General features: G+C 48.1%; 2 protein-coding genes across 3 annotated transcripts in view; one reads left to right on the top strand and one right to left on the bottom strand.

Moving 5' to 3' along the window:
* LOC310660977 (uncharacterized protein) overlaps positions 1-25,182 on the top strand; it is a 776,342-nt gene that overhangs the window by 99,774 nt on the left and 651,386 nt on the right. The window lies entirely within an intron of this gene.
* The window catches only part of LOC310661359 (SCO-spondin-like), a gene marked incomplete at its 5' end in the record, with an annotated part of 165,801 nt that overhangs the window by 92,274 nt on the left and 48,345 nt on the right, over positions 1-25,182 (bottom strand). The window contains 16 exons of the mRNA XM_083407208.1: positions 862-913; positions 1,905-1,959; positions 4,213-4,396; positions 5,171-5,335; positions 6,161-6,302; positions 7,824-7,954; positions 9,026-9,244; positions 10,251-10,373; positions 11,373-11,427; positions 11,530-11,689; positions 12,894-13,044; positions 15,088-15,270; positions 18,523-18,663; positions 19,405-19,557; positions 21,822-22,059; positions 23,282-23,376. Of these exons, the coding sequence (XP_083263334.1) occupies positions 862-913; positions 1,905-1,959; positions 4,213-4,396; positions 5,171-5,335; positions 6,161-6,302; positions 7,824-7,954; positions 9,026-9,244; positions 10,251-10,373; positions 11,373-11,427; positions 11,530-11,689; positions 12,894-13,044; positions 15,088-15,270; positions 18,523-18,663; positions 19,405-19,557; positions 21,822-22,059; positions 23,282-23,376 (2,247 nt within the window). The remainder of the gene's footprint in view (positions 1-861; positions 914-1,904; positions 1,960-4,212; positions 4,397-5,170; positions 5,336-6,160; positions 6,303-7,823; positions 7,955-9,025; positions 9,245-10,250; positions 10,374-11,372; positions 11,428-11,529; positions 11,690-12,893; positions 13,045-15,087; positions 15,271-18,522; positions 18,664-19,404; positions 19,558-21,821; positions 22,060-23,281; positions 23,377-25,182) is intronic.

Consider the following 25,182-nt stretch of genomic DNA (forward strand, 5'->3'; position numbering starts at 1 on the left):
ATTCTAACATTCACTAATTTTGCAATATTTCTGTAAATAATCTTTAAATTTCTTCCAATCTTCTTCCACCAGCTCTCTTCCCTGGTCCCGCTTCCGTGGATTTGCAAAGCAAGATTTATTTTTATTTTATTACACTAATATGCCGCCCTTTGCCCATGGATCTCAGGGCACATCACAACACGCATCAGCCTAGAAATCGGCACAACAGCCTCTTGAGGGAGGCCAGTGTTAGTTCTGCTGTATCCGAGGTTCCCAAGAGTTTGGGGGCTCCTAGCCGCTTGGTACCATGAACTCTTCCCCAGTGGCCCCTAACCCTGTCCCATAAATAAATGGAAACCATTGCTCAGGACAGCAGCTTGCACAACCCACTAGAGGAGACAACGGTAAAATTCAGCAGCGAATACTGCATGCAAAATATTTTCACACATTCTGATCAATGGAAACAGGACAGAGGAAATTTATGGCGTATTTATGTATAACCACTTTCCAAACCCACAGAAGCCTTCACTGCCACAGATGTACGGTAAGTAATTTATGAGAAAAATGAATCACTATCACCAATAATGGTCTATCTTGTGACAACTCAGAATCATGAATAATAATAATAATAAATTTTATTTTATACCCCGCCCTCCCCGGCCAGAGCCGAGCTCAGGGATGCTAACACCAGTAAAATTATAGTAAAAACATAATGAAATCCAATTTAAAATACAGGTTAAAATGCAATTCAAAATGCAGTCTCGTGCTCTACCCACTGGGCTATCCCATCAACATGGAGGAATGAAAGGTGACGGGTGCAGATCTTGGAGAAGGCTGGGACCAAGCCCCCCCCCCCCCCGTCTGGGAAGACATGCGCTTTACCTGGCTGGGGGAAGGTGAGACCTTCAGGAAGCGGCCACCCGCTGGGGGACACCTGCAAGGATGGAGAGAAAAGAGAGTCACCTTCCGCTAGCCACTTGGGATAAATGGGAATTGTCCTTCCTGCTGACGGTGCTGCTACTTGGCTCCCTGGTTTTAACTGCACAACAGCCCCGAGGGGAAGGCTGGAAAAGGGTAGCCGAGAGATACTGAGACGAGATAAAAAATTGTTCTTATATGCAACAACTGCGGCAAGAGTTTTGTTAGCCCAGAGATGGAAGCCAGAGGAGTTAGAAGAGTGGCAGGTGAAGCGGATGGACTTTGCAGAACTGGCGAAACTGACGGGAAGAATCCGGAACCAGTGAGACCAAGCATTCTAAAAGGACTGGAACAAATTTGTATTATATTTGAAAGACAACTGTAAGCCATTAACACCATTAGCAGGGGTATCCGAAGATCTGTAAGGTGAAATTGCTACCTACCTAGGTTGAGCAATATCATATTTTAGGTGATGGTATAACAAGGATAGGAAGCAAAGCGAAATGTAAAGATGCAAAGTTTAATTTTGTGAAGCGTCGGACGGGAGGGAGGGAAGCCGTGAGGCTCAGTTGAGCCCAAGAAATAAAACAAGAGGGTGTGATGTTACGTAATGTGATTATATGTAAAACCAATGAAAATTATTTTTTTTAAAAAGAAAAGAAATGCTGAAGATTTCCAAGCTAATGAAGGATAAATAAACAGATGGATGAATATGGAAGTTTTAAAAAAGGGAAAGGGAAAGGGAAAGGGAAAGGGAAAGGGAAAGGGAAAGGGAAAGGAAAGGAAAGGAAAGGAAAGGAAAGGAAAGGAAAGGGTAAGCAGCCCCAGCCCAGCCCACAAGCTTCTTGGCTGAGTGGGAATTTGAACCCAGTCCCCACCAGTCCTCACCTGTCACTTGAACCACTTTTCCTTGGCTCCCTCCCTCCTAGAAACTCGAGTTCTTAGCCACACACACACACACACACACACCCAGCCCATCCTGCCTCGATTCCCCTAGGCACTCTCACCTGAGTTGCGTGGGGCACGGAAGGCTTCGTCGGCTGTTTTTCGGAGGTCCAGGAGCTGAAATAAATATTGTAAGGACTTTTGCTAAAAGGTTCTCCACAAAAGCTCCCAAACTGCAATCGTTGGTGGAGGAATGTCTCTCTAGAGTCAATTATTGCTTAGCCAAGCCTGCCTAGTAAAGGTAAAGGGACCCCTGACCGTTAGGTCCAGTCGTGACGGACTCTGGGGTTGCGACGCTCATCTCGCTTTATTGGCCGAGGGAGCCGGCATACAACTTCTGGGTCATGTGGCCAGCAGGAATAAGCCGCTTCTGGCGAACCAGAGCAGCACACAGAAACGCCATTTACCTGCCGGAGTGGTACCTATTGATCTACTTGCACTTTGACGTGCTTTCGAACTGCTAGGTTGGCAGGAGCAGGGACCAAACAAAGGGAGCTCACCCCGTCATGGGGATTCGAACCACCAACCTTCTGATCGGTAAGTCCTAGGCTCTGTGGTTTAACCCACAGCACCACATGTGCTAATGGGAAACTCCGAGCCGAAGAGCCCTCTTGCCTCCTGTGGCTTTCAGGAAGTGGTACTCAGAAGAATTGCTGCCTCTGACTGTTTATAGGTAGGTAGCCGTGTTGGTCTGCCGTAGTTGAAACAAAATAAAAAAATCCTTCCAGTAGCACCTTAGAGACCAACTACGTTTGTTATCAGTATGAGCTTTCGTGTGCATGCACACTTCTTCAGATAGCACACTTCAGATACCGTATCTGAAGAAGTGAGCATGCACATGAAAGCTCATACGGATAACAAACTTAGTTGGTCTCTAAGGTGCTACTGGAAGGATTTTTAAATTTTGTTTTGCCTTTGACTGTGGAAGCAGAGCAGGGCCATCCTGGCTTGCTGCCTTTGCCAGGCCTCTCCTCCTCCACAAATTTTCCAAATCCTCTTTTAAAGCCATCCAGGTTGGCGGCTATGGCTGCCTCCTGCGGCAGAGAGTTCCACTGTTTAGCTCTGTAGAATCATACAATCGCTGTTAGGATATTGATGCTCCATTCCACCCTAAGAGGACCAGATATGTGGATTGTTGTATGTCACATGTCTGTTTACATTCCAGCACAGCTTGCTGGGAACTTCCGTTTGAGCATTGCTTTTGCTTAGTATTCTTCCTGCTCTTAGACATGAAGGAGAGCAGACATGTTTTCTTTGTCTTGATCTATGCTGAATAAACTGCTTGTAAATATGCTTTACATATGCCTCTGTCCGCCTTTCTGGAATATACTCAGAGTCAAGTGTGGATTTCATTATTCAGTTCATAGTGGTGAGGAGGAATGGAAGTTCCCCCAAAATATCTGCTTTATATACATTATTTACACAATGGGCCCCATGTGATTGGCTAATTCTGGGATTCTCCTGTAGGCCAATCAGGTTGTGGATTCACTTCCACCTGGAGTTGGATTGGGTGGCTCCTGCGGACCTGCTGCATTCTGGATCCTATTGTTCTAGGACCAATGAGACTGCTGCATTCTGGATCCTATTCAACTCAGTACATAACACCTTCTGTTGCGAAGAGTTAATTACTCTGCTGATTAGAGGGTGCTCCAGCTTCTGAAGAGTTCTGAAACTGCAGGTCGCTGTTTGATGCTGTTCTGAGGACCAGAGTTTGCCCGGCTACCGGCCAGTGGGCTGGAGCCAGCTGGGGGCCTGTGAATTGCCCCCGTTCCCTTGGAAACATCCCATCAGGGTCATCTAACCCAACCTCCTGCAATGCAGGAATCTTTTGCCCAGCACGGGGCTCGAACCCACAGCCCTGAGATGAAGAATCTCATGCTCCACTGTTGGGTGTAGTGAAGGGTTAACCTTCTGTGCCTCGAGACTGAGGGGAAGGGCTTACTAGGGAAGTAAGCCAGGATGTGACGAAAGCAGCTTGGAATGCTGTGAGCTGTGTGGAAATCGAAAGCAGTTTGTTGTTGTGTCGCTGCAAACAGACTGAGAAACATGCAGCTTGAGACAGATGGAGATGAGACTTTGTAAATACATGTCTTTTGTGGCAATAAAGAGATTTTAGAACAGAAGCAACATTTTGGGAAGTGCTCTTTCAATCACACGTCTGCTGTGCAAACTTTGCTAATTGCTTTACGACCTGCAGAGGCGCGCAGCGGAAGCGTGCTGGACGCCGAATAATAAAGCAATAAATCTACCGAAGAGGTTATCGGAAGAGGTCATCGAATATCCACCAACTGAGCTATCTCACCAAACCCACAGCCCAGACACCAGGTTGGGGGACAGGCTCTAGAGGAGACTCCCCCCGCCATGCATTACCTGCTGGTCCCAGCCGAGGGCACTCTGCTTTCGGGCACACAGCCGACCTCATCGTCAGCGTCTGGGCAGTCGGTGACCCCATCACACCTCTGGGATGCTTTGATGCAGACCCCCGACGTGGCGCAGCGGAACTGGGAGGGCAAGCAGCCCCCTGGGGTGGAGGGCTCTGGAGACGGGCCGGCTCCTGCCAAAGGGAACCCACAGCACAGGTCCGGTGAAGGAAGGATCAAACAGAATTTATTACGAACCCCAACTCTGTGTAGAAAAGTAACCCAGCCTGCTAAAACGTACCCCAGTAACCAAGCCTGTAAGAACAGAAAAACTTTCTTTCTGCAAACCTGCAACTCACAAAGGGTGAGGGAAAGTTTAGGCTGACCGACTGAACTGACCACTGTCAGAAGTTGGCAGAGACTAGCAGTAAGGAAGCAACATTATCTTTGAAACTTGGAATCTGCTTGATTTTAAAAAGAAATGGGGGGGGGGATTATAATGTATTTAAGAGAACACCGTAAACAACTAAAAACTTTGGCAGGATTTGAGTAATGCTTCTGATCACGCAAAAGTGTGGAAAAATGGATTACTGTTCTTAAAACAAACTATAGATAATACGATAAGCAGACGAAAAGAAAGATTGATAATGGTAACCATGGAAGGGCGGAGGGAAGTCAAGGGATTCAGAGACTCCTAAATGAGGAGGTGAATGATATGTTTGAATTTAAACTTGTTATATAAAACTTATTAAAAATATTAAAATGCAAAGAGAGAGAGAGAAGGGCCATTTGGGGCGCCAGATTTTGGCCTCAGACGGGGTGCCATATTACGGAAGATTACCAAAGTATGAACTTTTTCCTATTCTGCAATCTCCTTTTTGAGCGGAGGCAACCAGAACTGCAAGCAATATATTAGACGGATTGCTTGGTTTTACGTGCTTCTTAAGGGGTCTCTGCCCACTACTCACCGCAGTGCCTTTCGTCCGAGAAGTCCCCGCAGTCGTTGAATCCATCGCAAATGGCCCCATGGGGCCCGGCGGGGACGCAGCGCCCGTTCTGGCACTGGAACTCCCCGGTCCAGCAAGGCCTGGGGGTGGGTGGCACCGTTGGGGTCCCGGGAGGCTCTGGGGACACTGAAAGGGGGAGGGTGGGGAAGTTCGAGGGTTTAGACAGAAGGAACAGCAAGGCTCAGTCGCCAGGGTGGTGCATGCTCTAGTTCAGGCATCCTCAAACTCAGCCCTCCAGATGTTTTGGGACTACAATTCCAATCATCCCTAGCTAACAGGACCAGTGGTCAGGGATGATGGGAACTGCAGTCCCAAAATATCTGAAGGGCTGAGTTTGGTGGTGCCTGCTCTAGTTATCTCCCATGTGAGGCTAGCTTTGAAGGTGATCTGGAAACTACAACTAATCCAGAATGTGGCAGCTAGACTGGTGACTGGGAGCGGCCGCTGAGACCACATAACACCAGTCTTGAGAGATCTGCATTGGCTCCCAGTACATTTCCGAGCACAATTCAAAGTGTTGGTGCTGACCTTGAAAGCCCCAAACAGCCTCAAAGGCCCAGTATATCTGAAGGAGCATCTCCACCCCCATCGTTCTGCCCGGACACTCAGGTCCAGCTGCGAGGGCCTTCTGGCGGTTCCCTCACTGCAAGAAGTGAGGTTACAGGGAACCAGGCAGAGGGCCTTCTCAGTAATGGCACCCGCCCTGTGGAATGCCCTCCCATCAGATGTCAAGGAAATAAACAACCACCTGACTTTTAGAAGACATCTGAAGGCAGCCCTGTTTAGGGAAGTTTTAAATGACTGATGTTTTAATGTATTTTTAACCTTCTGTTGGAAGCCACCCAGAGTGGTTGGGGAGACCCAACCAGATGGGTGGGGTAGAAATAAGATATTATTATTATTATTATTAGTCACCCACCACCAATAGTCTCACCAATCCTGCCATCCTACCTTTCCCACAGCCCAGCAGCTCCACGCGGAGGAAGATCCCGTTGTGGAAGTCGCGGGGAAGGATCCGGACATGCCGGGCGCGCACCATGCGCTGGAAGGTCCTGACCACGGGCGTCGAGTCATCGGAGTTCCCTTGGAAGAGCTAGAGGGAGGGGAAGAGACCGAAGGTCCCATCGTCAGAACTCATTCAACTTTCCAAAGCACCGATTGAATGATACACCTTCTCTTTTTCTTTGTATGTCTTTATTTCTTTATAATTAAAAAGTATTGATACCAACGTTACGAAGCACCTAGTCGTCAAGAAACATATACGAACCCACCATCTTTTGAGCCATGGTCTGAGGACCTCACTACCCTAGCCATATTTAAACACATTTCTTATGGACATCAGTTTCCCTTCCTACCTTCCTTCCTTCCTTCTCTTTCTTTTGAAATTGAAATTGAAATACTTTATTGTCACTTGTACAACTTGTATACGGTGAGATTACACAAGCACCCCCCACGCAGCTCTCTTGGTCTTAATTCCCCTTGTTTTCCCACCAAACCCGAAAGTCACTTGCCCTGTTGTTCTCTTTTCATTCAGCAGCCTAACAGCCCAGGATAGAAGCTGTTCTTTACCCTGTTGGTGCGACTAATCATGCTTCTATATCTTCTTCCCGAGGGCAGGAGATCAAGAAAGAGCCAGTCAGGGTGTGAATAATCATCCCTGAGAATTTTCCTCACTCTCCTGAGGCAACGTTCTTCCGCTATTTCATCCGGCGGATTCATGGGACAGCCCATAATATCTTTTGCTGTATTCACCACCCTCTGTAGGCACTTCCTATCAGCTGATGTCAAACCAGCGTCCCACACCGTGATGCAGTAGGAAAGGACATTTTCTATTGTGGACCGGTAGAAGGAGATCATCAAATGTTGATTGACATCGTTCTTCCACAATACTCTGCGGAGATGGAGTCTCTGTTGGGCTTTCTTAACCACCTGGGTTGTATTGATTTTCCCAGTAAGGTCTTCACTGAGATAAACTCCGAGGACTTTAAAGGAAGAGACTCTCTCCACACAGTGGGGCTAGTTCTCCTCCCTTCCTCTGAAAGTCCTGCTTAAGCTGAGATTCTGAAATTGTAGCGGGTTGGACTAGATGACCTTTGGGTCCCTTCCAACTCTATGATTCCATGATTCTACGCAATACAGATGTCCTACAGCTGTTCCCCAACTAAACCCATAAGATCAAAAGTCTTAGATACAGATGCACAAAGTCCCAAAAGCAGCCTTTGCCAACCTGGTGCCCTCCAGGCGTTCTGAACTACAACTCCTGCCAGCATGAACTGACTGGGGCTGATGGCAGCTGCTTCCCAAAACATCCGGAGGGCACCAGGTTGGCAAAAGCTGCCCTGTGGGCCCATGATCCTAGCCTTGCAGCGCTGTAGGGACCTCGTTCCCCCCACTCGGTCCTCTTGAGCCAGGGGTTAGAGCGTGGGACTAGGACCGGGTTAGAGACCAGGGTTCGAATCTCCACTCGACCATGAAGATCACTGCCTCTCAGCCCAGCCTACCTCGCAGGCCTGTTGTTGTGGGGAGCAAGTGAGGAGGGAGAGAAGGGACTATGGGCACCACCTTGAGTTCCTTGGAGAATAAGTAAATGAGATAGGGCACGTGGGTCTTGCACCTTTAGGTCGGGCACAGTGCCCGTGGAAGAGGCCTCGTGGTAGTCATGCCACCTCACGCCGTCCAGGCTGAACCGCAGGAAGAAGCTGGTCACGTAGGCATCAGAGGATCCGGCCCCCTGCACCACCACCCCTGAGGAAAGGCAATTTTATAATGGGATCAAAATAAATAAATTATGTGTTACATGAAATCAATCAGTAGGCATAAGACTCATGCCCTTAGTCTACGCTGCCTGACCATCAGTCTACATGCACTCTTTGATATTAGAAAACAGGCACAACAGCTTGACCTACATTCAACTGGGCTGCACTGCAGGCTGCAGCCGCATGCCGCCATGCAACCAGTCCATGCAGAATGTAGGCATCCTATATATAGAAAGGAGCAAACCAGTGATATTTTAGGGAGCAGGCTAATTGTTGAACTGAAATACAATTAAGAAGTAGTATATTAATAGTGAAATAATTACATATTAAGCTCTAACTTAAAAGGATTTTTTATTCATAACAAACTTAATGCAAACACATTGGCATTTGGCAAGAACGAAAGTTCCTTTAGAAACACAATTTAAAAAGACTCATCGTCTAGTCTCCAGAAACTTGCTATAACATGAAATAATAAGAGGTGTAAATATATGATGCAAACTACTATTAATTAAATAGCAGGATGTAGGCACCCTATATATAGAAAGGAGCAAACCAGGGATATTTGAGGGAGCAAGCTAGCAGGCGGGGGCCATGACGTACATCATAGAAGCCTACACAACACAAAACACAGGTTTTATTTTATTTGTTTGTTATCTTATATTTTGGAAATGTGCACCCAGGTGTTTTTTCCTTAAATTTTTTTGGGGGCCCCCAAGAGAGTGGGGCCCTAAGCTATAGCTTGTTTAGCTTATACGGTCATACCTCATGTTGTGTCTGCTTCAGGTTGCGTGTTTTTGTCTTGTGTCCAGATGTACCCAAAAGTATGGGAACAGGTTGCTTCCAGGTTTCACTGCTCGCGCATACACAAAGCGCTAAATCACGCTGCACGCATGCGCAGATGCGACACTTCTGGAAGCGAACGCTTCGAGTTGCGGACGTGCCTCCAGGATGGATTATCTCCGCAACTCAAGGTTCCACTGCACGTAAATCCAGCACAGCCCCCACCCAACCTCAGCCCGCTCTCCTGCGAGCTTCCTTCCAGAGCAAGGGGAGCACCTACCTGTCAGGTTCCTGGGTTCCCCCAGATCCACGTGCAGGAAGGGGGGCCGGGAGAGCAGCTCAGGATAGACGTCTGCGGGGGGAGCCCAGCCCTGGAGGTCGGCGCTGGGCAGGACACGGTTGAGGCGGGCGGCGTGAGCCGGGTTCTCTGGCTGCTGCGAGGAAGCCGTGAAGCTGGCGTCCGGCAGAGAGGCAATGCCCAGCGGGCCGTAGCAGAGGTCTGGGTGGTGGCACAGAAGGGAGGTGGGGTCGGGAGAGCGCCTGGCATCGTGGAAACACATCACACCCAGCGTTCGAAACTCCCATCGTTCTAGGCACATATTGCGCCAGGGAATTTCATTAGTGCGAGGAGTTTCTGAGCTCTGGGTGCCTAAGATTTCAGATTAAAACTGCAGAGTGGAAGGAAAGGAGGACCTTTTTCTGCCTCCCCACTTTCAGCTACCCTCTGAAGACTGGAGAAAAGACCCTCTTAAGAATATTAGGGGGGTGGGCAGGGGAAGGACTAGACCATGTGAAAAATGAACATAATGTTTTAACTGCTGTTCATTCATTTCTGGCATTGTATTATTGTTATTTAAAAAGTGCACTTAGACATTCCATTGTGGTGCCCATAACCTAAAGGTGCCATTTAGCTCCCATATCTCAGTTTCACATCTCTTTTAAGGGTCCACTTCGATTGGAAAAGCCTTTCTGGATGAGCTCATCAGCTGCTCCAGCTTTCCCTTCCTTCTTCCTTCCTTCCTTCCTTCCTTCCTTCCTTCCTTCCTTCCTTCCTTCCTTCCTCCTTCTCTTTCTTTCTCTTGTTTCATAAAATTTAAATACCGCTTGACCGTGAAAAACAAAATCTCTCCAAAAAGCTGGGCACAGAGAGAATAAAACAATAAAATGATCCATAAATACAACACGTATTCAAACAATAATATCATAAGTAAAATAGAAACAGATTTTAAAAGACAACCATTTTCTGTGATAAAGTGTGGCAGGACCCGAAGTTTGGAACTCCTTGCCTCTTGACACCAGGCAGAGGCATCTTCACTGGGCTCTGTCCGAGGTGATGGAGGTTGTTTGCATATAGAGCCCCGCCCACCAAGCAAGTGGGAGGAGCAACCCTTTCTTGGACAACCTCCATCCCGGAAGGGGGCTCTCTCTGTTGCCGCAGACGAGAAGCCCCAAGGCACAGGCCTGCATTTACCCAGGTGCAAGGAATGATGCGCGCAGAGTCTCACCTCCGAGAGGGGGCATTGGGAAGGTGTTGAAGGGCAAGGCGGTGGTCAAGGCAGCCGGACTGGCCACAGTGGGTCCCAGGGGTCCCAGGGCTGGCACAGTTGGCAGAGCCGTCCGGTTCTCACCTGCATAGGAAAGAAACAGGAGGGGTGGGGCAGATCCAGGGGTGACGCCCTGGGCCACCACTGAACACGAGACCCTGGCGGTAACTAGGCTTTTGAGCTGGGGAATTCTGTTTAATCTGCTTGTTACCTCAAGACTCCCGTGAGTGCTGCATTGTAGGGGGTTAGATGATGATGATAATAATAATAATAATAATAATAATAATAATAATAATAATAATAATTTTATTATTTATACCCCGCCCATCTGGCTGGGTTTCCCCAGCCACTCTGGGTGGCTCCCAGCAGACTATTGCCGTATTTTTCTGTATATAAGACTAGGTAAAAAATAATGTAGAGAATTTACAAATAATGTAAAAAATTAGGGCGTGTCTTATACACGGGGCCATCTCCCCCCATTTTCTTAAACCTGAGTCCCCCAAAATAGGGGGCATCTTATCCATGGAGGCATCTTACAGACGGAAAAAGACGGTAATAAAAATAAAAAAACAATCAAACATTAAAAACTTCCCTAAACAAGGCTGCCTTTCAACGCTACAATTCCAGGATGCTACAAAATATTTGGGAATTGTAAGATTTGAACAAAGCGTCCCCAAAGTTCAAAAAACAAGGAATAAAATTCCCCAGGGGCAAGATAAGGAAACAGGGGTGGCCCCCCATGATTAGGGGCAATTGGGTCATTGCAGGGGGTTGACCTACTTAGTTGTGAAATAGATGACCCCTGGGGAGCCCTCCCAACCCTGCAATTCTACAATTCTGTGATTCATCGGAGGTTTTTAAGCAGAGGTTGGCTATCCATCTGTTAGGGGTTCTTGAGCTGTGAATCCTGCAACTAGAGTTCTAAAACTTATTCCTCATTCGGTGCAGCAAATAATTCACAAGCCCAGGGTATATAAACACACGCCTGGGGAGAAAAGTGAAATTGCAGAGTCTGTCCGATGTGGGGTGGGAGGAGAGGGGCAGGGTCTCCGCCCCCTTTCCCGGCCACCCTGGGGGGCTCACCTGCCTCCACGCAGTAGCAGCAGGCGTCTCCTCGGCCCTCAACCAGGACTCGGCCCTGCAGGAGGGAGGGATGCGCATCAGTGAGGAAGTCAGCGCATGCTCAGAGATGCCCTTGTGCACTGGGGCACAGGAAGAGGAGGGAAGGTGGCAGACTCACCTCAGGGCAGGCCACCGTGCTGTAGGGGCAATACTGGGAGCACTGGACCGTCAGGTTGGGCAGGCATTGGCACACCTGGCACTGCCCCGAGCGCCAGCGGTCGCCAATGGCATGCGCCCGGCCGTGGTGCTCACACTCTTCACACGGATCCGTCTGACACCTGCAAAGGGGGAGGGAGGGGCTGCAGCCGATCATGGCTGGTGGATTCTGTCCAGGGCCCCCCATCTAAGTGGGGAAAGGCAGCCGGGCAATCTCCCCCCCCCCCACAAGAGAGAGCAGACAAATCAATTTTTTCTTTCTTTGGCTTTTGCTGGTTGGCTGCAGCCAATTCGGGCAGAAATCATGGCAGGCAGGCAGGCGAGAGAGAGAGATCATGGATTAGAAATGTTCTCCAGGGAGAATGACAGATCTGTGGTGTCCAAACTTTTTTCAAAGAGAGCCAGATTTGATGAAGTGAAAGGGCCATGAGGGCCGACCAAAGTTGTTGAATTTTTTTTAGGATTTAAGTTGTTGAGCTTGTTTTTGGATTTTTACCCCAAAGTTGTTGAGGTTTTTTTTAAAGATTTTTTAAGATTTAAGATTAAAGTTGTGGAGGTTTTTTGAGGATTTTACCACAGGAGCTGGATTAAACAGATTGGGCCCCTGAAACGGACTTTGGACATGCCTGGATGTCGAAATGGCAAAAGTGACCAGAAAAATCAGAAATCAGAAAGACCAAAAGTAGAATAAGGAATGTGTGTCTCATGCAAAAATGGTAAATCCATCTCTCTCTCTCTCTCTCTCTCTCTCTCTCTCTCTCTCTCTATACAGTGGTGCCTCGCAAGACGAAAAGAATCCGTTCCGTGAGTCTCTTCGTCTAGCGTTTTTTTCGTCTTGCGAAGCAAGCCCATTAGCGGATTAGCGGATTAGCGCGATTAGCGGATTAGCGGCTATTAGCGGCTATTAAAGGCTTAAGGGATTAGCGGATTAGCTGCTAAAAGGCTATTAGCAGCTTAGTGCCTTAGAAAAAGGGGGTGGGGAGCGAAAAAAACCCCCCAGGAATCGCAAGACCTTTTCATCTTGCGAAGAAAGCCCATAGCAAATTCGTCCTGCGAAGCACCTCCAAAACGGAAAACCCTTTCGTCTAGTGGGTTTTCCGTCTTGCGAGGCATTCGTCTTGCGGGGCACCACTGTATATATATCTGAGGCTCACAGCAATAACATCTTTTAAAAACCACATAAGAAATACCACAAAAACGCGTTGAACCGTTGAGGGAGGATGAACCCTCCATTGCGGGAGAGAAAAGTTTTCCGCTTCGCCCTCTCGTGAAAAAGGAGCACCTGGGGGGGCCTCCAAGCGATGTGCTGGCTCTGTGTGGGCTCACCTGCGGGCTTTGCGGTAGATGCCTCGGCACTGGCGGCCGTTGCCGTGCTTGCTGGGATTGTTGGGGCTGCGGAAAGACCACTGGATGCTCTGCACCCCGCAGGGACCCAGGCACTCGCCCCAGGGCGACCAGGAGGACCAGCCGCAATTCACTGGCGAGGCAGGGAAAGCGGGGAGGAAGAGATACCAATAAGGAGAGGGACACTGGCCGGCACATCTGCACACCTGCAGCCCCCCACATGTTGTTGGATTACAATTATTGTAATCTATAGAATGATTGTATATTCAAGTTGTCTCCTGCCCTCGCTCGTCACAAGAGCCCAAGTATTTTGGACAAGCTCAATGGCGGTGGCAGGGCCGAGTGGGGCACCCGTGGGGTGCTGCCCCACAGGATTCTGCTGCCCCAGGTGGCTGCTTCAGTGCGTCTCCTGGGCAGGCTGGCCTTGTGGGTGGAACAAGGTGTGCCCCCCACAAGAAGGTTTTGTGGGGTATATCATCACAGAAAGCAGTCAAACACAACATTTCCTGTTTGCCCAGAGTGACACACAGAGGGATGTTGCTCCAGCCAGGAGGACTTCCTGTCACACCTGGTCTGGAGCATCCTCCCCTGCATGTGACCAGGTAGGTGGGCGTGACCCTGGCAGACCCCATAAAAGGGCTGGTCAGGCAGCCATCTTCCCCCTCACTCCTCTTTTGACTTTGACTGTCTGCTGGCTCTTAGCCAGCAGCACATGGGCTCATTCCTCACAGAGGATGAATCCACACTTTTCTCTGTACAGTGGTCCCTTGGTTCTCAAATGCCTTAGTTCCCAAACGCCGAAAACCCAGAAGTAAGTGTCCCAGTTTTTGAACGTTTTTCGGAAGCCAAACATCCAATGTGGCTGTCGGCTATTCTTCCCGGGGCGCCTGCACCAGTCAGAAGCTGCGCCTTGGTTTTCAAACATTTCAGAAGTCAAATGGACTTCCGGAACAGATTAAGTTTGGCGCTTTTGTTTTTGCTATTTCTTTTGTGTTTCAGTTTTTAAGGTTTTTCCGATTAATTTGGTTTTGTGACTGTGTGGAACCCCGTTCAGCTACTGACTGATTGTGTGACTGTGAAAATGGATAAAAGCCCCCCCCCCCCATCCAAACATTGACTATCATCACTGCAGGTAAGAAAATAATAATAATTTAAATTTTTATCATCGACAATACTGTCTTATTCATTTTATAGTACGGTACATTGATTATTAAGGGACGCGGGTGGCGCTGTGGGTAAAACCTCAGCGCCTAGGGCTTGCCGATCGAAAAGTCGGCGGTTCGAATCCCCGCGGCGGGGTGCGCTCCCGTTGTTCGGTCCCAGCGCCTGCCAACCTAGTAGTTCAAAAGCACCCTCGGGTGCAAGTAGATAAATAGGGACCGCTTACTAGCGGGAAGGTAAACGGCGTTTGCGTGTGCGGCTCTGGCTCACCAGAGCAGCGATGTCACGCTTGCCACGTGACCCGGAAGTGTCTTCGGACAGCGCTGGCCCCCGGCCTCTTTGAGTGAGATGGGCGCACAACCCTAGAGTCTGTCAAGACTGGCCCGTACGGGCAGGGGTACCTTTACCTTTACCTTTACATTGATTATTGCTTTCATTTTATGGATCAATGGTCTCATTGGATAGTAAAATCCATGTGAAATTGCTGTTTTAGGGCTTGTTTTTAAAAGTCTGGAACAGATTAAATCGTTTTGCATTCCTTTCTATGGGAAAGCGCACCTTGGTTTTGGAATGCTTTGGTTTTGGAACGGATTTCCGTAATGTATTAAGTTTGAGAACCAAGGTACCACTGTAACTGTAACTACAAGATAAAGCTTGCCTTCAAGACCAAACTGTGAATTGAATGTAAGTAAACCTTATCATTACTTTGAAAAGAAGACTGTTGTGTCATTATTGCTTTTAAGAGGGATCTAAAGGGGAAATTTACCAGGATAAGCCAGACTGGATTGCTTAACTCAAATGGTTGTGACGGATCCATCAACTTGCTTCCTGCATTGTGCAAGGGAATGTCCTCTGCTACTAGCTCACTAGTGTGAGGGAGGAAGGATAATATTTAATCAATATATCCCCTCCTACTATCCTCAATGTTCCCACAGGTTTGAGCCTGGGGGACCACCGGATTGTCGGGCGCACCTCCTGGGGCATCTAGCAATGCGGGGAGAGGGGCCGTGCCCACCTGTGCACTCCGGGTTCTGCCGGCAGCGCTTCATCTGACCGTCCTGGCAGGTGCAGATGCGGCAATTGACCTTCACCAGCTGGCCGGGCCAGTAGCGGATGCCCTCCACCTGGCAGGGGCACTCTCGGGGGCGCACGCACTGCTGATCGCTGTCCAGGACCAGCCCGTCGGGGCACCAGCACCCTGGGCAGGATTGAGAGAGAGAGAGAAGGTGGGGGAACGGAGTGTAATAATAAAAGTTAAGGTCTTATATATATCATAAATGTTCATAAATGTACCAACGAAGCACGTACACAGATCAGCACAGGAAGACAGACCTGAAACCATTTTGACTCCCAAACTGACCAAATGTTTTCTCTGCAAGGAGGGAGGGGGTGAGGGAACCTCCCCATTGTCTCAGGAATTGGGTAATCACCATCTCAAAGGAATGGCCAGACTACCAGGAAAGGCAATCAGATAAGGCATTATCAGATAACCTGGCAGACAGGAAAAACAACACTCAAATTTCTGTTGTAGAACACCTTTTCTGCGATGTAGATACAGTCATACCTCGGGTTGAAGTAGCTTCGGGATAAGTATTTTCGGGTTGCACGCTGCAGCAACCCAGTGCGTTATTTCCGGGTTTCGCCGCTCGCGCATTCGCAGACAGTCAAAATGACCTCACACGCATGCGCAGAAGCGGCAAATTGCGACCTGCGCACACGCAGACGTGCAGACGCGGCTTGCGTTTGCTTCTGGATGCGAACGGGGCTCCGGAACAGATCCCATTCGCATCCAGAGGTACCACTGTATGATGTTTCTGAGGGTGGTCTTGAACTCCAGGGCGGGCAATTTAAAATGTCTATATAAGGACGGACACACCTGGGTTCTGGGTTCCTCCTCCTTTCCTCCCTGTGAGGGGAGCTCCCTGTTGCAACAGCTTCAATAAAGATCAGGCTTAGTAGCTGCTTTGCTTCTCAATATTCTCTGGTTGGCCTCTGTTATTTTCTCCTACCAATAGGGAACCCACTTTAGGACTCTATATGGGCTCTTGGGTACCCCATAAGGGGAAAAGGGCAAATTTTGTTTACAACAGGAGACAAACCAGACAGTGGTTTATCCTGGCCTGTGGCCTTGATACCATTTAGAAAACCAGGCAGCGTCTAGTTTAGGAGTGGGCAGAGCTGTCAGTTTAGGTTTCTCTCGCTTTCTCGTTTTCCACATTCGATTCTCCACATCGCCACACCAATTTTCAATCTTTTCAAAAAAAGTTCTTCTGAAAATGCATCTCTCCTCTCGAGGCACATGTTTCTATGGAATTTTGCCTTATACAGTGGTGCCTCGCAAGACGAAATTAATTTGTTCTGCGAGTTTTTTCGTTCTGCGAGTTTTTTCGTCTTGCAAAGCACCACTGTGTATTGACGGTTTCCCATAGGAATGCATTGGCGGTTTAAAAAAAAAGGCGCAAGACGTTTCATATTGCGAAGGAAGCCCATAGGGAAATCCGTCTTGCGAAGCAACTCAGAAAACAAAAAACTATTTCGTCTTGCGAGTTTTTCATCTTCCGAGGCATTCGTCTTGCGAGGTACCACTGTAACGACATTCTTGCAATGCAATTGTCCCTAACAGAATGCTTCTTTGTTCTTAATTGACTTATTTATTGATACCTGTTCGTAGATATACAAAACCATGTGCCCATTACAAAGTATATACTACTTGGTCTATCATATAGCTACTTAGTCTGAAAAAGAACGGAGTCAGAAAGAAGAAAAAACAAGAAAAGGAGAGACCTGAAAAAGAGGAAGGGGAAGAAAAGGAAAACTACGGAAAGATAGAAAAGGGTGAAAGGACTTCTGGCTCTCTGTCCGGCAGCTGCATATAATATTCATTTCTTAAAATAAAACTGTTACTTTAACTAACACTTTCCATTTTATGCACAGCTGAGCCTAGCAGAAGCACTTTTCTACATTACCTCGCAGGAAAACTGCACTACAAAATTCAGAGAAGTGCAAATTTCAGAGGCTGCTTCTGTGTGATGGTTCATGTGTTTATTTATTTCTGCATAATTTTTATATATTTTCAAGAATAACGTCTAGGTACAAAATAATACAACTGTCTTCAGTGGTATGGATGTTTGCAATATCTGAGTGACTCAAAAATGACAAAGTTCGATGAATGCAATAGATCCAGTAACAAATAACTATTCCCCCCCCCCAAGACCAGCCCCCGAAATTTTTTTTTTTTTTTTTTTGGTGAGCAGTCCAGACACATTGCATCCTCCGGAATACCACTTAAGCAAAACTCTGTTACAATTGAGAGATGATAAATGAGGCCAGAAAAACCCTTTGAATGACAAGATATAAAAGAATAAGGAGAAATGATTTTGAGGAGATATGGAAGGTTATTTGGAGAATTTGCACTGTTAAAACGGAAAGGGGACAAACCATTTCAAGAGGTGTTGAAATTTTGGGAGGTTGGATAGTTAGAATGGAATGGTCTCAGTGGTGGGGTGCACATTTTTATTTCTATCTATTTGAATGAATGAATGAATAAATAAATAAATAAATAAATATGCTTGCCATTTTGGCCATTGGGCAAAAAAGCTGTACATATATAAATAAATTGTAACAAACAAACAAACAAACAAACAAACAAGATCATCACCAAAAAGCTCAGTGAACAAGGTAGGAATATTAAAACAGAAAAATAGGTGTTAAGTGTTCATTATTGTTTTTTTTACACAGTGTGAAGGAGAATGTTGTGGACTGTTTTCCCTTGTGGGCTTTTTTTTTTTTTTACATATAAGGTGTTATTTTTTTAGAAAAAGGTGGAGACAAGAAAAAATGAAGGAAAAGAAATGAATGTAGTACAGTGGTACCTTGGTTCTCAACCGCCTTGGAACCCAAACACTGCAAAACCGGAAGCAAGTGTTCCAGTTTGCGAACTTTTTCCGGAAGCCAAACATGCTTTGATTTGAGTTTTACGCTGACGATTTGAGTGTTACACTGAGGTCTGTCTGTTTTTGCTATTTATTTTGCGTTTCTGTTTTTGTAGCTTTTTTGTTTTTGAGACCGTGCGAAACCCAGTTCAGCTACTGATGGATTGGCTGTGTGACTGCAGTACACGGTTTATTGCTTTCATTTTGGTCTCGTTAAGATAGTAAAATTCATGTTAAATTGCTGTTTTAGGGGTTGTTTTTAAAAGTCTGGAACGGATTAATCCGTTCTGCATTCCAATCTATGGGAAAGCGCGCCTTGGTTTTGGAACGCTTTGGTTTTGGAACGGACTTCTGGAACGGATTAAGTTCGAGAATCAAGGTACCACTGTACCACACTTTGGTTTGGCTTGCATATCGGTTCGGAAAGTGTGAATCGGGTTCGCTCTTGAACTGGAAATAAACCGTATCTCCCCCCCCCCCACCTGCCAGCCCCCTTTCCCTGCCCCTCCCCTGCTTACCTGGCCTGCAGGGCCGGTCCTTCCTGCATCGCGTGCGGCTGGAGAGCTCGGCGCAGGAGGTGGGGCAAGGCGCACACTTCCGGCTGACCAGCTCCCCGGGGCAGGTGGAGGCGTTGGCACAATCTTCCCGTTGGCACAGCTCTGCAGAGGGCAAAGGGGAGCGGAGAGGGCTGCTTGGGGCACTGCCAGTTTGGCCACATAAGCCCCCCCCCCAGAACACCAGGGCCCACAGAAGACCAAGGAAGAAGCAGCTCTCTTGGGAATTATAGGGGTAGGTACTACTCATGTATGAGACTACAGTGGCAAGAACGCCACTCGCCCCAAAATGGAAAGAAGCAGAAGTCCCAGCAAAGGAAGAATGGATCCCAAAACTTATGGAATATGCAGAAATGGCGAAACTTACTGGAAGAAATCAAGATAACTTTTTATAAAAGAATGGAAATGGTTTATTGAATATTTACGGATGAAGTGCAAACGGGTAAAAACATTGGGAGGATTATTGTAATAACCTGCAGCTACATAAGGGTATAAATAAATAAGTTAATCTGGATATGCAGAAGATATTAAAAATAAATTTGAGGAACCACAGAAAGAGGGGGAAGGAAGTCAAGTTTTAAAATGACAAAACGATTGTAAAATCAGTGAAATGTAAATATCTGAAAAGTCTAAATATTTTTTTAAGAGGAAGAAGCAGCTCCACTCCCTACTCCTATGATGCCATAGGATGCTTGGAGGGCCATCTGTCATGGATGCTTTAGCTGAGATTCCTGCCTTGCAAGGGGTTGGACTAGAGGACCACTGGGGGACCCCTTCCAACTCTACGATTCTATGATGTCTCGCCCAGCATTATCCCCCCTCTGCCCGCTCCCCAGACTGACTCACCGATCTCGATGGAGCTGGTCAAAGCCTCCGGCATCTCTGTGCAGTGGCGACCCCCGTTCTGGGAGGGCAGGCACTCTCGCCGCCGGACCACAACGCCACGGCAGTCCTGGGTGCAGTTGGACCACGTCGCCCATTCGCTCCACACGCCGTCCACTGCGCGAAAGGGGGAAGCGAAAGCGTCAGGGCAGGGTGGGGCAGAGAAACAGACCTCGCAGGCAGTGGGTGGGATTTCCAGCAAAGGAAATCCTGCAGAACTCTCCTGGCTGGTATGCAGAGAAGGGCAAGCGAGGTGATCAAAATTCTGGAAATCAAGCCTGATGAGGAACGGTTGAAGGAGCTGGGTAGGTTTAGACTGGAAAAGAGGAGTCTGAGAGGAGATAGGAGAGGCATCTTCACATATCTCAAGGGCTTTCACATGGAAGATGGGGCAAACTTGTTTCCTCCAGATCCGGAGGGTAGGACTCGAACCCATGGATTTAAATGACAAGAAAGGCAATTCCGACTAAACATTAGGGATAATCAAGATGGATTATGCCGAAATGGCAAAATGGATAGAGGGAATCAGAAACCAAGGAGATAATAAATTTATTAAGGAATGGGAAAAACTTATAGATTATTTTAAAGATCACTGTACACAGTTAAAAATGTTAGCAGGATTAATAAAGCACTTGTAAGGTGATCATTCTGTGGTTACAAATGGAAATTTGAATATAAATTTGGATAATGTTATAAGATGCACTCTATAATGTAGTGCTATGGAAATCATGGTGGAGCGGAGGGAAGTCTTAATTTTGGGCTCAAGTAGATCAATAGGTACCGCTCTGGCATTTCTGTGCACTGCTCTGGTTCACCAGAAGCAGCTTAGTCATGCTGGCCACATGACCCAGAAAAACTGTCTGCGGACAAACGCCGGCTCCCTCAACCAGTAAAGTGAGATGAGCGCTGCAACCCCAGAGTTGTCCACAACTGGACTTAACTGTCAGGGGTACCTGTTAGGATATTTCGTTCCACCTTAAGTACAGGCATGACTGTTGTGTGTTACACTCCAGCACAGCTTGCTGGGAACTTCCGTTTGTGTATAGCTTTTGCTTATGCTGCTTGCTTGGACATGAAGGGGAGAAGACATGTTTTTCCTTCCATCCTGATGTATGCTGAATAAAGTGCTTGTAAATATGCTCAACACAGCCGTCTCCTGCCACTTCTCTTGCGTAGCATTTACTCTGCTGATTAGAGCCTGCTCCAGCTTCTAAAGCTGGGGTCACTGACGCTGAACCAAGGACTGGAGGTCGCCCGGCACATCGGCCGGTGGGCTGGTGCCAGCTGGGGGTGCGCAGATTGCCCCCATTTCCTTGGCTGCATCCCATTACAGTCATACCTCGGGATAAATATGCTTCAGGATAAGTATTTTCGGGTTACTTCCAGGCTTCGCCGCTCGCGCATGCGCAGATGGTCAAAATGATGTCACGCACATGCAAGGAAGCGGCAAAACGCGACCTGCGCACGTGCAGATGTGCAGTCGCGCCTTATGTTCTATTCAGGATGCGAACAGGGCTCCAGAACGGATCTCGTTCGCATCCTGAGGTACCACTGTACCTTTACCTTATATACCGTATTTTTCACCCCACAAGACACACTTTTTTCCTCCCAAAAAGTAAGGGGAAATGTCTGTGCGTCTTATGGAGCGAATGCATGGTCCCTGGAGCCAAATTGCCCAAGGGCAAAAAGCAGATCATGCTTCTTCTTTTTTTGAAAGAGGGAAGTGGGTGTTGAAACAAAGCCGCTGATCATTTGCCGATGGGGGTGAGAGATAAGGGACGCTAGAGAGAAAGGAGGCTGCCTGGGAGGGGGGAGGTAAAGACAGCAAACTTGCAGAGGGGGGAAACAGGAAGACTAAAGCAATAAGGATAAAAATTAGAAGGAAAGGAGGAGCAAAAAACTGCTCCAGCTAAGGAAAAGACACTAAGGCAGACAAGAGGGAAGGGAGTGTTGAAAGGAAACAGCTGATCGGTGGGATCAGGAGAGAGATAAGGGGTGCTAGAGATAAAGGAGGCTGCCTGGGAGGGGGGAGGTAAAAGCCCATGGATCCTCAGGATTTTTGCATTAGGTCACCCCAAATTCACCATCAGATCACATGTCTGTGGCCACAGCTTGAACCACAAAAATCATACATCCACTGTTTCGTTCAGAATATTTTTTTTCTTGCTTTCCTCGTCTAAAAACTAGGTGTGTCTTATGGAGCAAAAAATACGGTACATATATGACCATGAAAAATGGGTAGCATCTGGCTGAAAGCACCCATCCTAGAGGTCTCCCCTTTCCTTGTCTATAAGCCACTTCTCCCCTGCTGTTGCCCCCAGCTCCCTCCTCTGTTTCCCCCACTTCCTGTTCCCGCCGTCCCCCCCCCCAACCCCTCTCACCTGGGCAGGCCACCGCGAAGCACTGCTGGGCCTGGGCTTCCTCTCCCAGGCAGTGCCGAAGGACGTCGTCCGCCCGCCGGGTGCAGGACCTGCGGCGCACCTGCAGCCCCGTCCCGCAGGAGCGGCTGCAGGAGCTCCAGGGGGCCCAGGGGCTCCAGAGGCCGCAGTCCCGCTCGTCCGAGGGCAGCCAGCCGGAGGACTCCGTGCCGTCAGCGCAGTCGGCCAGGCCGTTGCACACCTGGGGGGCAGGGAAGAGAGAGGGCTGGGGGTCACTTGGGCCTCCTCCAGGCGCCTTCCGAATTCAGCATCTGTCCGCACAAATATTGCCTGGAGGCTAAACCACGCCCGGTCTATCGTTGAAGATGCGTTCCGATATTTATGATGGTGGTGAGGAATTCCATCTATAGTCCCACTTCTCCAAGGAGCTCAAGGCAGCACATGTGGTTCACGTCCCCCCATTTTGTGAATCATTTTTTTGGGGTGGGGTGTTATTGGGTTATTGTTTTCATTTTGATTTTATATATTGTGATTCCCCCCCCCCTGTGAACCACCCTGATACCTCAGGTATAGGGTGGTATATAAGTTCAATAAATAAATAAATTAAATAAGTAGCCCAAAAAGCACAATAAAGCATCAAACATCCTTCAACCACTAGTCTCTCTTTCTATGGAAAAGAACCCAAACAAGATCTGTGGGTCTCCCATAATAATAATAATAATAATAATAATAATAATAATAATAATTCAATTTATATACCACCCTTTATCTAAAGATCCCAGGGCACTGTACAGCATTAAGAACACATTTTACAGAGCATCAATAATAAAAACATAATAACACACAGCATAATAATGAAAAATTGTTACAGTCCCCACCCCCTATAGATTAATGGCTAAAGGCCTGGATGAAGAGGAATGTTTTTGCCTGGTGCCTAAAGACATGTAACGAAGGCTCCAGGACAGCCTCCCTGGGGAGAACATTCAATAATAATAATAATAATAATAATAATAATAATAATAATAATAATAATATATTATTTGTACCCCACTCTTCTGGCTGGGTTTCCCCAGCCGCTCTGGGCGGCTTCCAACAGAGATTAAAAATACATTAAAACATCAGTCCTTAAAAACTTCCTATAAGCAGGGAGCCATCCCGGAAAAGGCCCTATTCTTGTGTTGCCACACTCTGGACCTCTTGTCAAAAGGGGGACATGGAGAGGGGCCTGGGACGAGCACAAAATCTGGGCAGAGGCAGTCCTTAAGGTATCACAGTCCTGAGCCGTTGGTTCTTTGCAGGAATATTTGAGATCCCTTTTGCAGATGGGAAAGAGAACTGGATGGGTGGCTGGACAGGACCAGGGCTGAGGGTAGTGTGAAATGAGACCTTTTAGGGTGGTTGGGGGGGCGAGACATCTGGGCAGGGGAGACGGGGTGAAAGCCCCCCCCAGCCCCCAATCGCACCTGTTTAAAGGCAATGCAGGCGCCATCCCCGCAGGAGTACTCCGTACAGGGTCCCGCGGTCTGGTTCCTTTCTCCGGGACGGACGACATGGCTCTCTGCGTGGGTCAGAAGGAAAAGCCATGAGCATCACAGGAGGGCCAGCAGAGGAGGAGAAGATCTCAGCCGTCCCCGGTCCCAGCCCATTGGGGGCCAGAAGAAGCCTTCCTTGGCTCTCATCAGCAGCCACCCCCACCCCCCAAGACCCACCAGGAGACCCTCAGACAGCTCCTTGGGAAGTGGAACATCATCTGCATTGTGTAAGGACATCCGCAGAGCCTGCTGGATCTTGTCCGGAATCCTGGACCCACCAGATCAGACTCTGAGTGGAAGCCCAGGCAAAGGACCCATTCTGTGCTGGATTTACGTATAAGCTAAACAAGCTACAGCTTAGGGCCCCACTCTCTTGGGGGCCCCCAAAAAAATTAAAGGGAAAAAACACACCTGGATGTACATTTCCAAAATAGATGGGGGGAAAAACAAATAAAACAAAACCTACATACAGCAACAGTGTTGTGTGTTGTGTAGGCTCCTATGACGTAAGTCGTGGGTAGGCAGACTAAGGCCCGGGGGCCGGATGCGGCCCAATCGCCTTCTCAATCCGGCCCGCAGATGGTCCGGGAATCAGCGTGTTGTTACATGAGTAGAATGTGCCCTTTTATTTAAAATGCATCTCTGGGTTATTTGTGAGGCATAGGAATTTGTTCATTCCCCCCCCCCCAAAAAAAAATAGTCTGCCCCCCCCCCCCACAAGGCCTGAGGGACACTAGATCGGTCCCCTGCTGAAAAGGTTTGCTGGCCCCTGATGTAAGTCATGGGCCCTACCTGCTCGTCTGCTCCCTAAAATATCCCTGGTTTGCTCATTTCTATATATTAGGGTGCCTACATTCTGCATGTGCAAATGGCTTGAGATACCTATTAGGTCCTTAAATGACCATAGAGCATATATTCAAAACAAAAAACAGTGACAATTTGTTGTTGACAAAGGAAATCATCAAATCTAAATCCGGCCACGGACCCTATCCCAAGACTGCACTCCCAATTTGTGATTCCTAGCAACTGGATTATGAAGGAACCCTGATTATGAAGGTACAACATCAGCCCTGGAAAACTGTGCGATCCTTCCACACAGTTGCGTATGAAAATAACCTATGCACACAAGTGATGCCCACCGGGCGGGATAAACAGGGTTTGGCTTGTTTGTTTCGTTGCTATTTTGTTAATGTTGGTAATATTGTTTTATAGATATGAATGCTGTCGTGCTTTGGGAATCCTATAATATGATTTTTTTGTGTGTAACTGTTTTGCTTACTTTCTTTTAAGTTGTTTTGTTAATAGCTGTCAGGGGTTCAGGAGCAGAGGCACAGGAGAGGGAGGAAATGGAGAGCGAGGGGGAGGAGTCCGAAGGAAATGTCAGCTATGACAGCAGTCCGAGGTCTCTGAGTCTCTCCAGTGACTCGGAGGATTCACAGAAAGGGGCCCCCATAGTCAGGGCAAGGGGAGTGCCCAGGGGGACACCTCGGGAAGAAGGGGCCAGAGGGGACTCAGAGAGCAGCAGCTGGAAATCAGGACCAGCGTCCCCCCCAGAGTGCAGTAGGGGGGAGGAGTCCCAGGCATCGGGATCAGGTGGCGCGCGGGCAGCGGGAGAACATGAGGCAGGAGTGACCACACCCCCGTCGGGGAGCGAGGAAACGGTCATCAGGAAAGTTAAACGCGCGCGCGCGCCAAGTTCAAATGTACAGGAGGGCGGCACGGTGGGCAGCCCGGGTAGGGAGCCAAGTCCTAAAGCCCGCCGAAGAGAGTGGGAGGAGTCAGGGGGGTCAACGTCTGCGTCGGAAGAGTCCAGGAGGGAGGAGACCCCGGGG

Source organism: Podarcis tiliguerta (assembly GCF_965153285.1).
Source record: "Podarcis tiliguerta genome assembly, chromosome: 12".
NCBI lineage: Eukaryota > Metazoa > Chordata > Lepidosauria > Squamata > Lacertidae > Podarcis > Podarcis tiliguerta.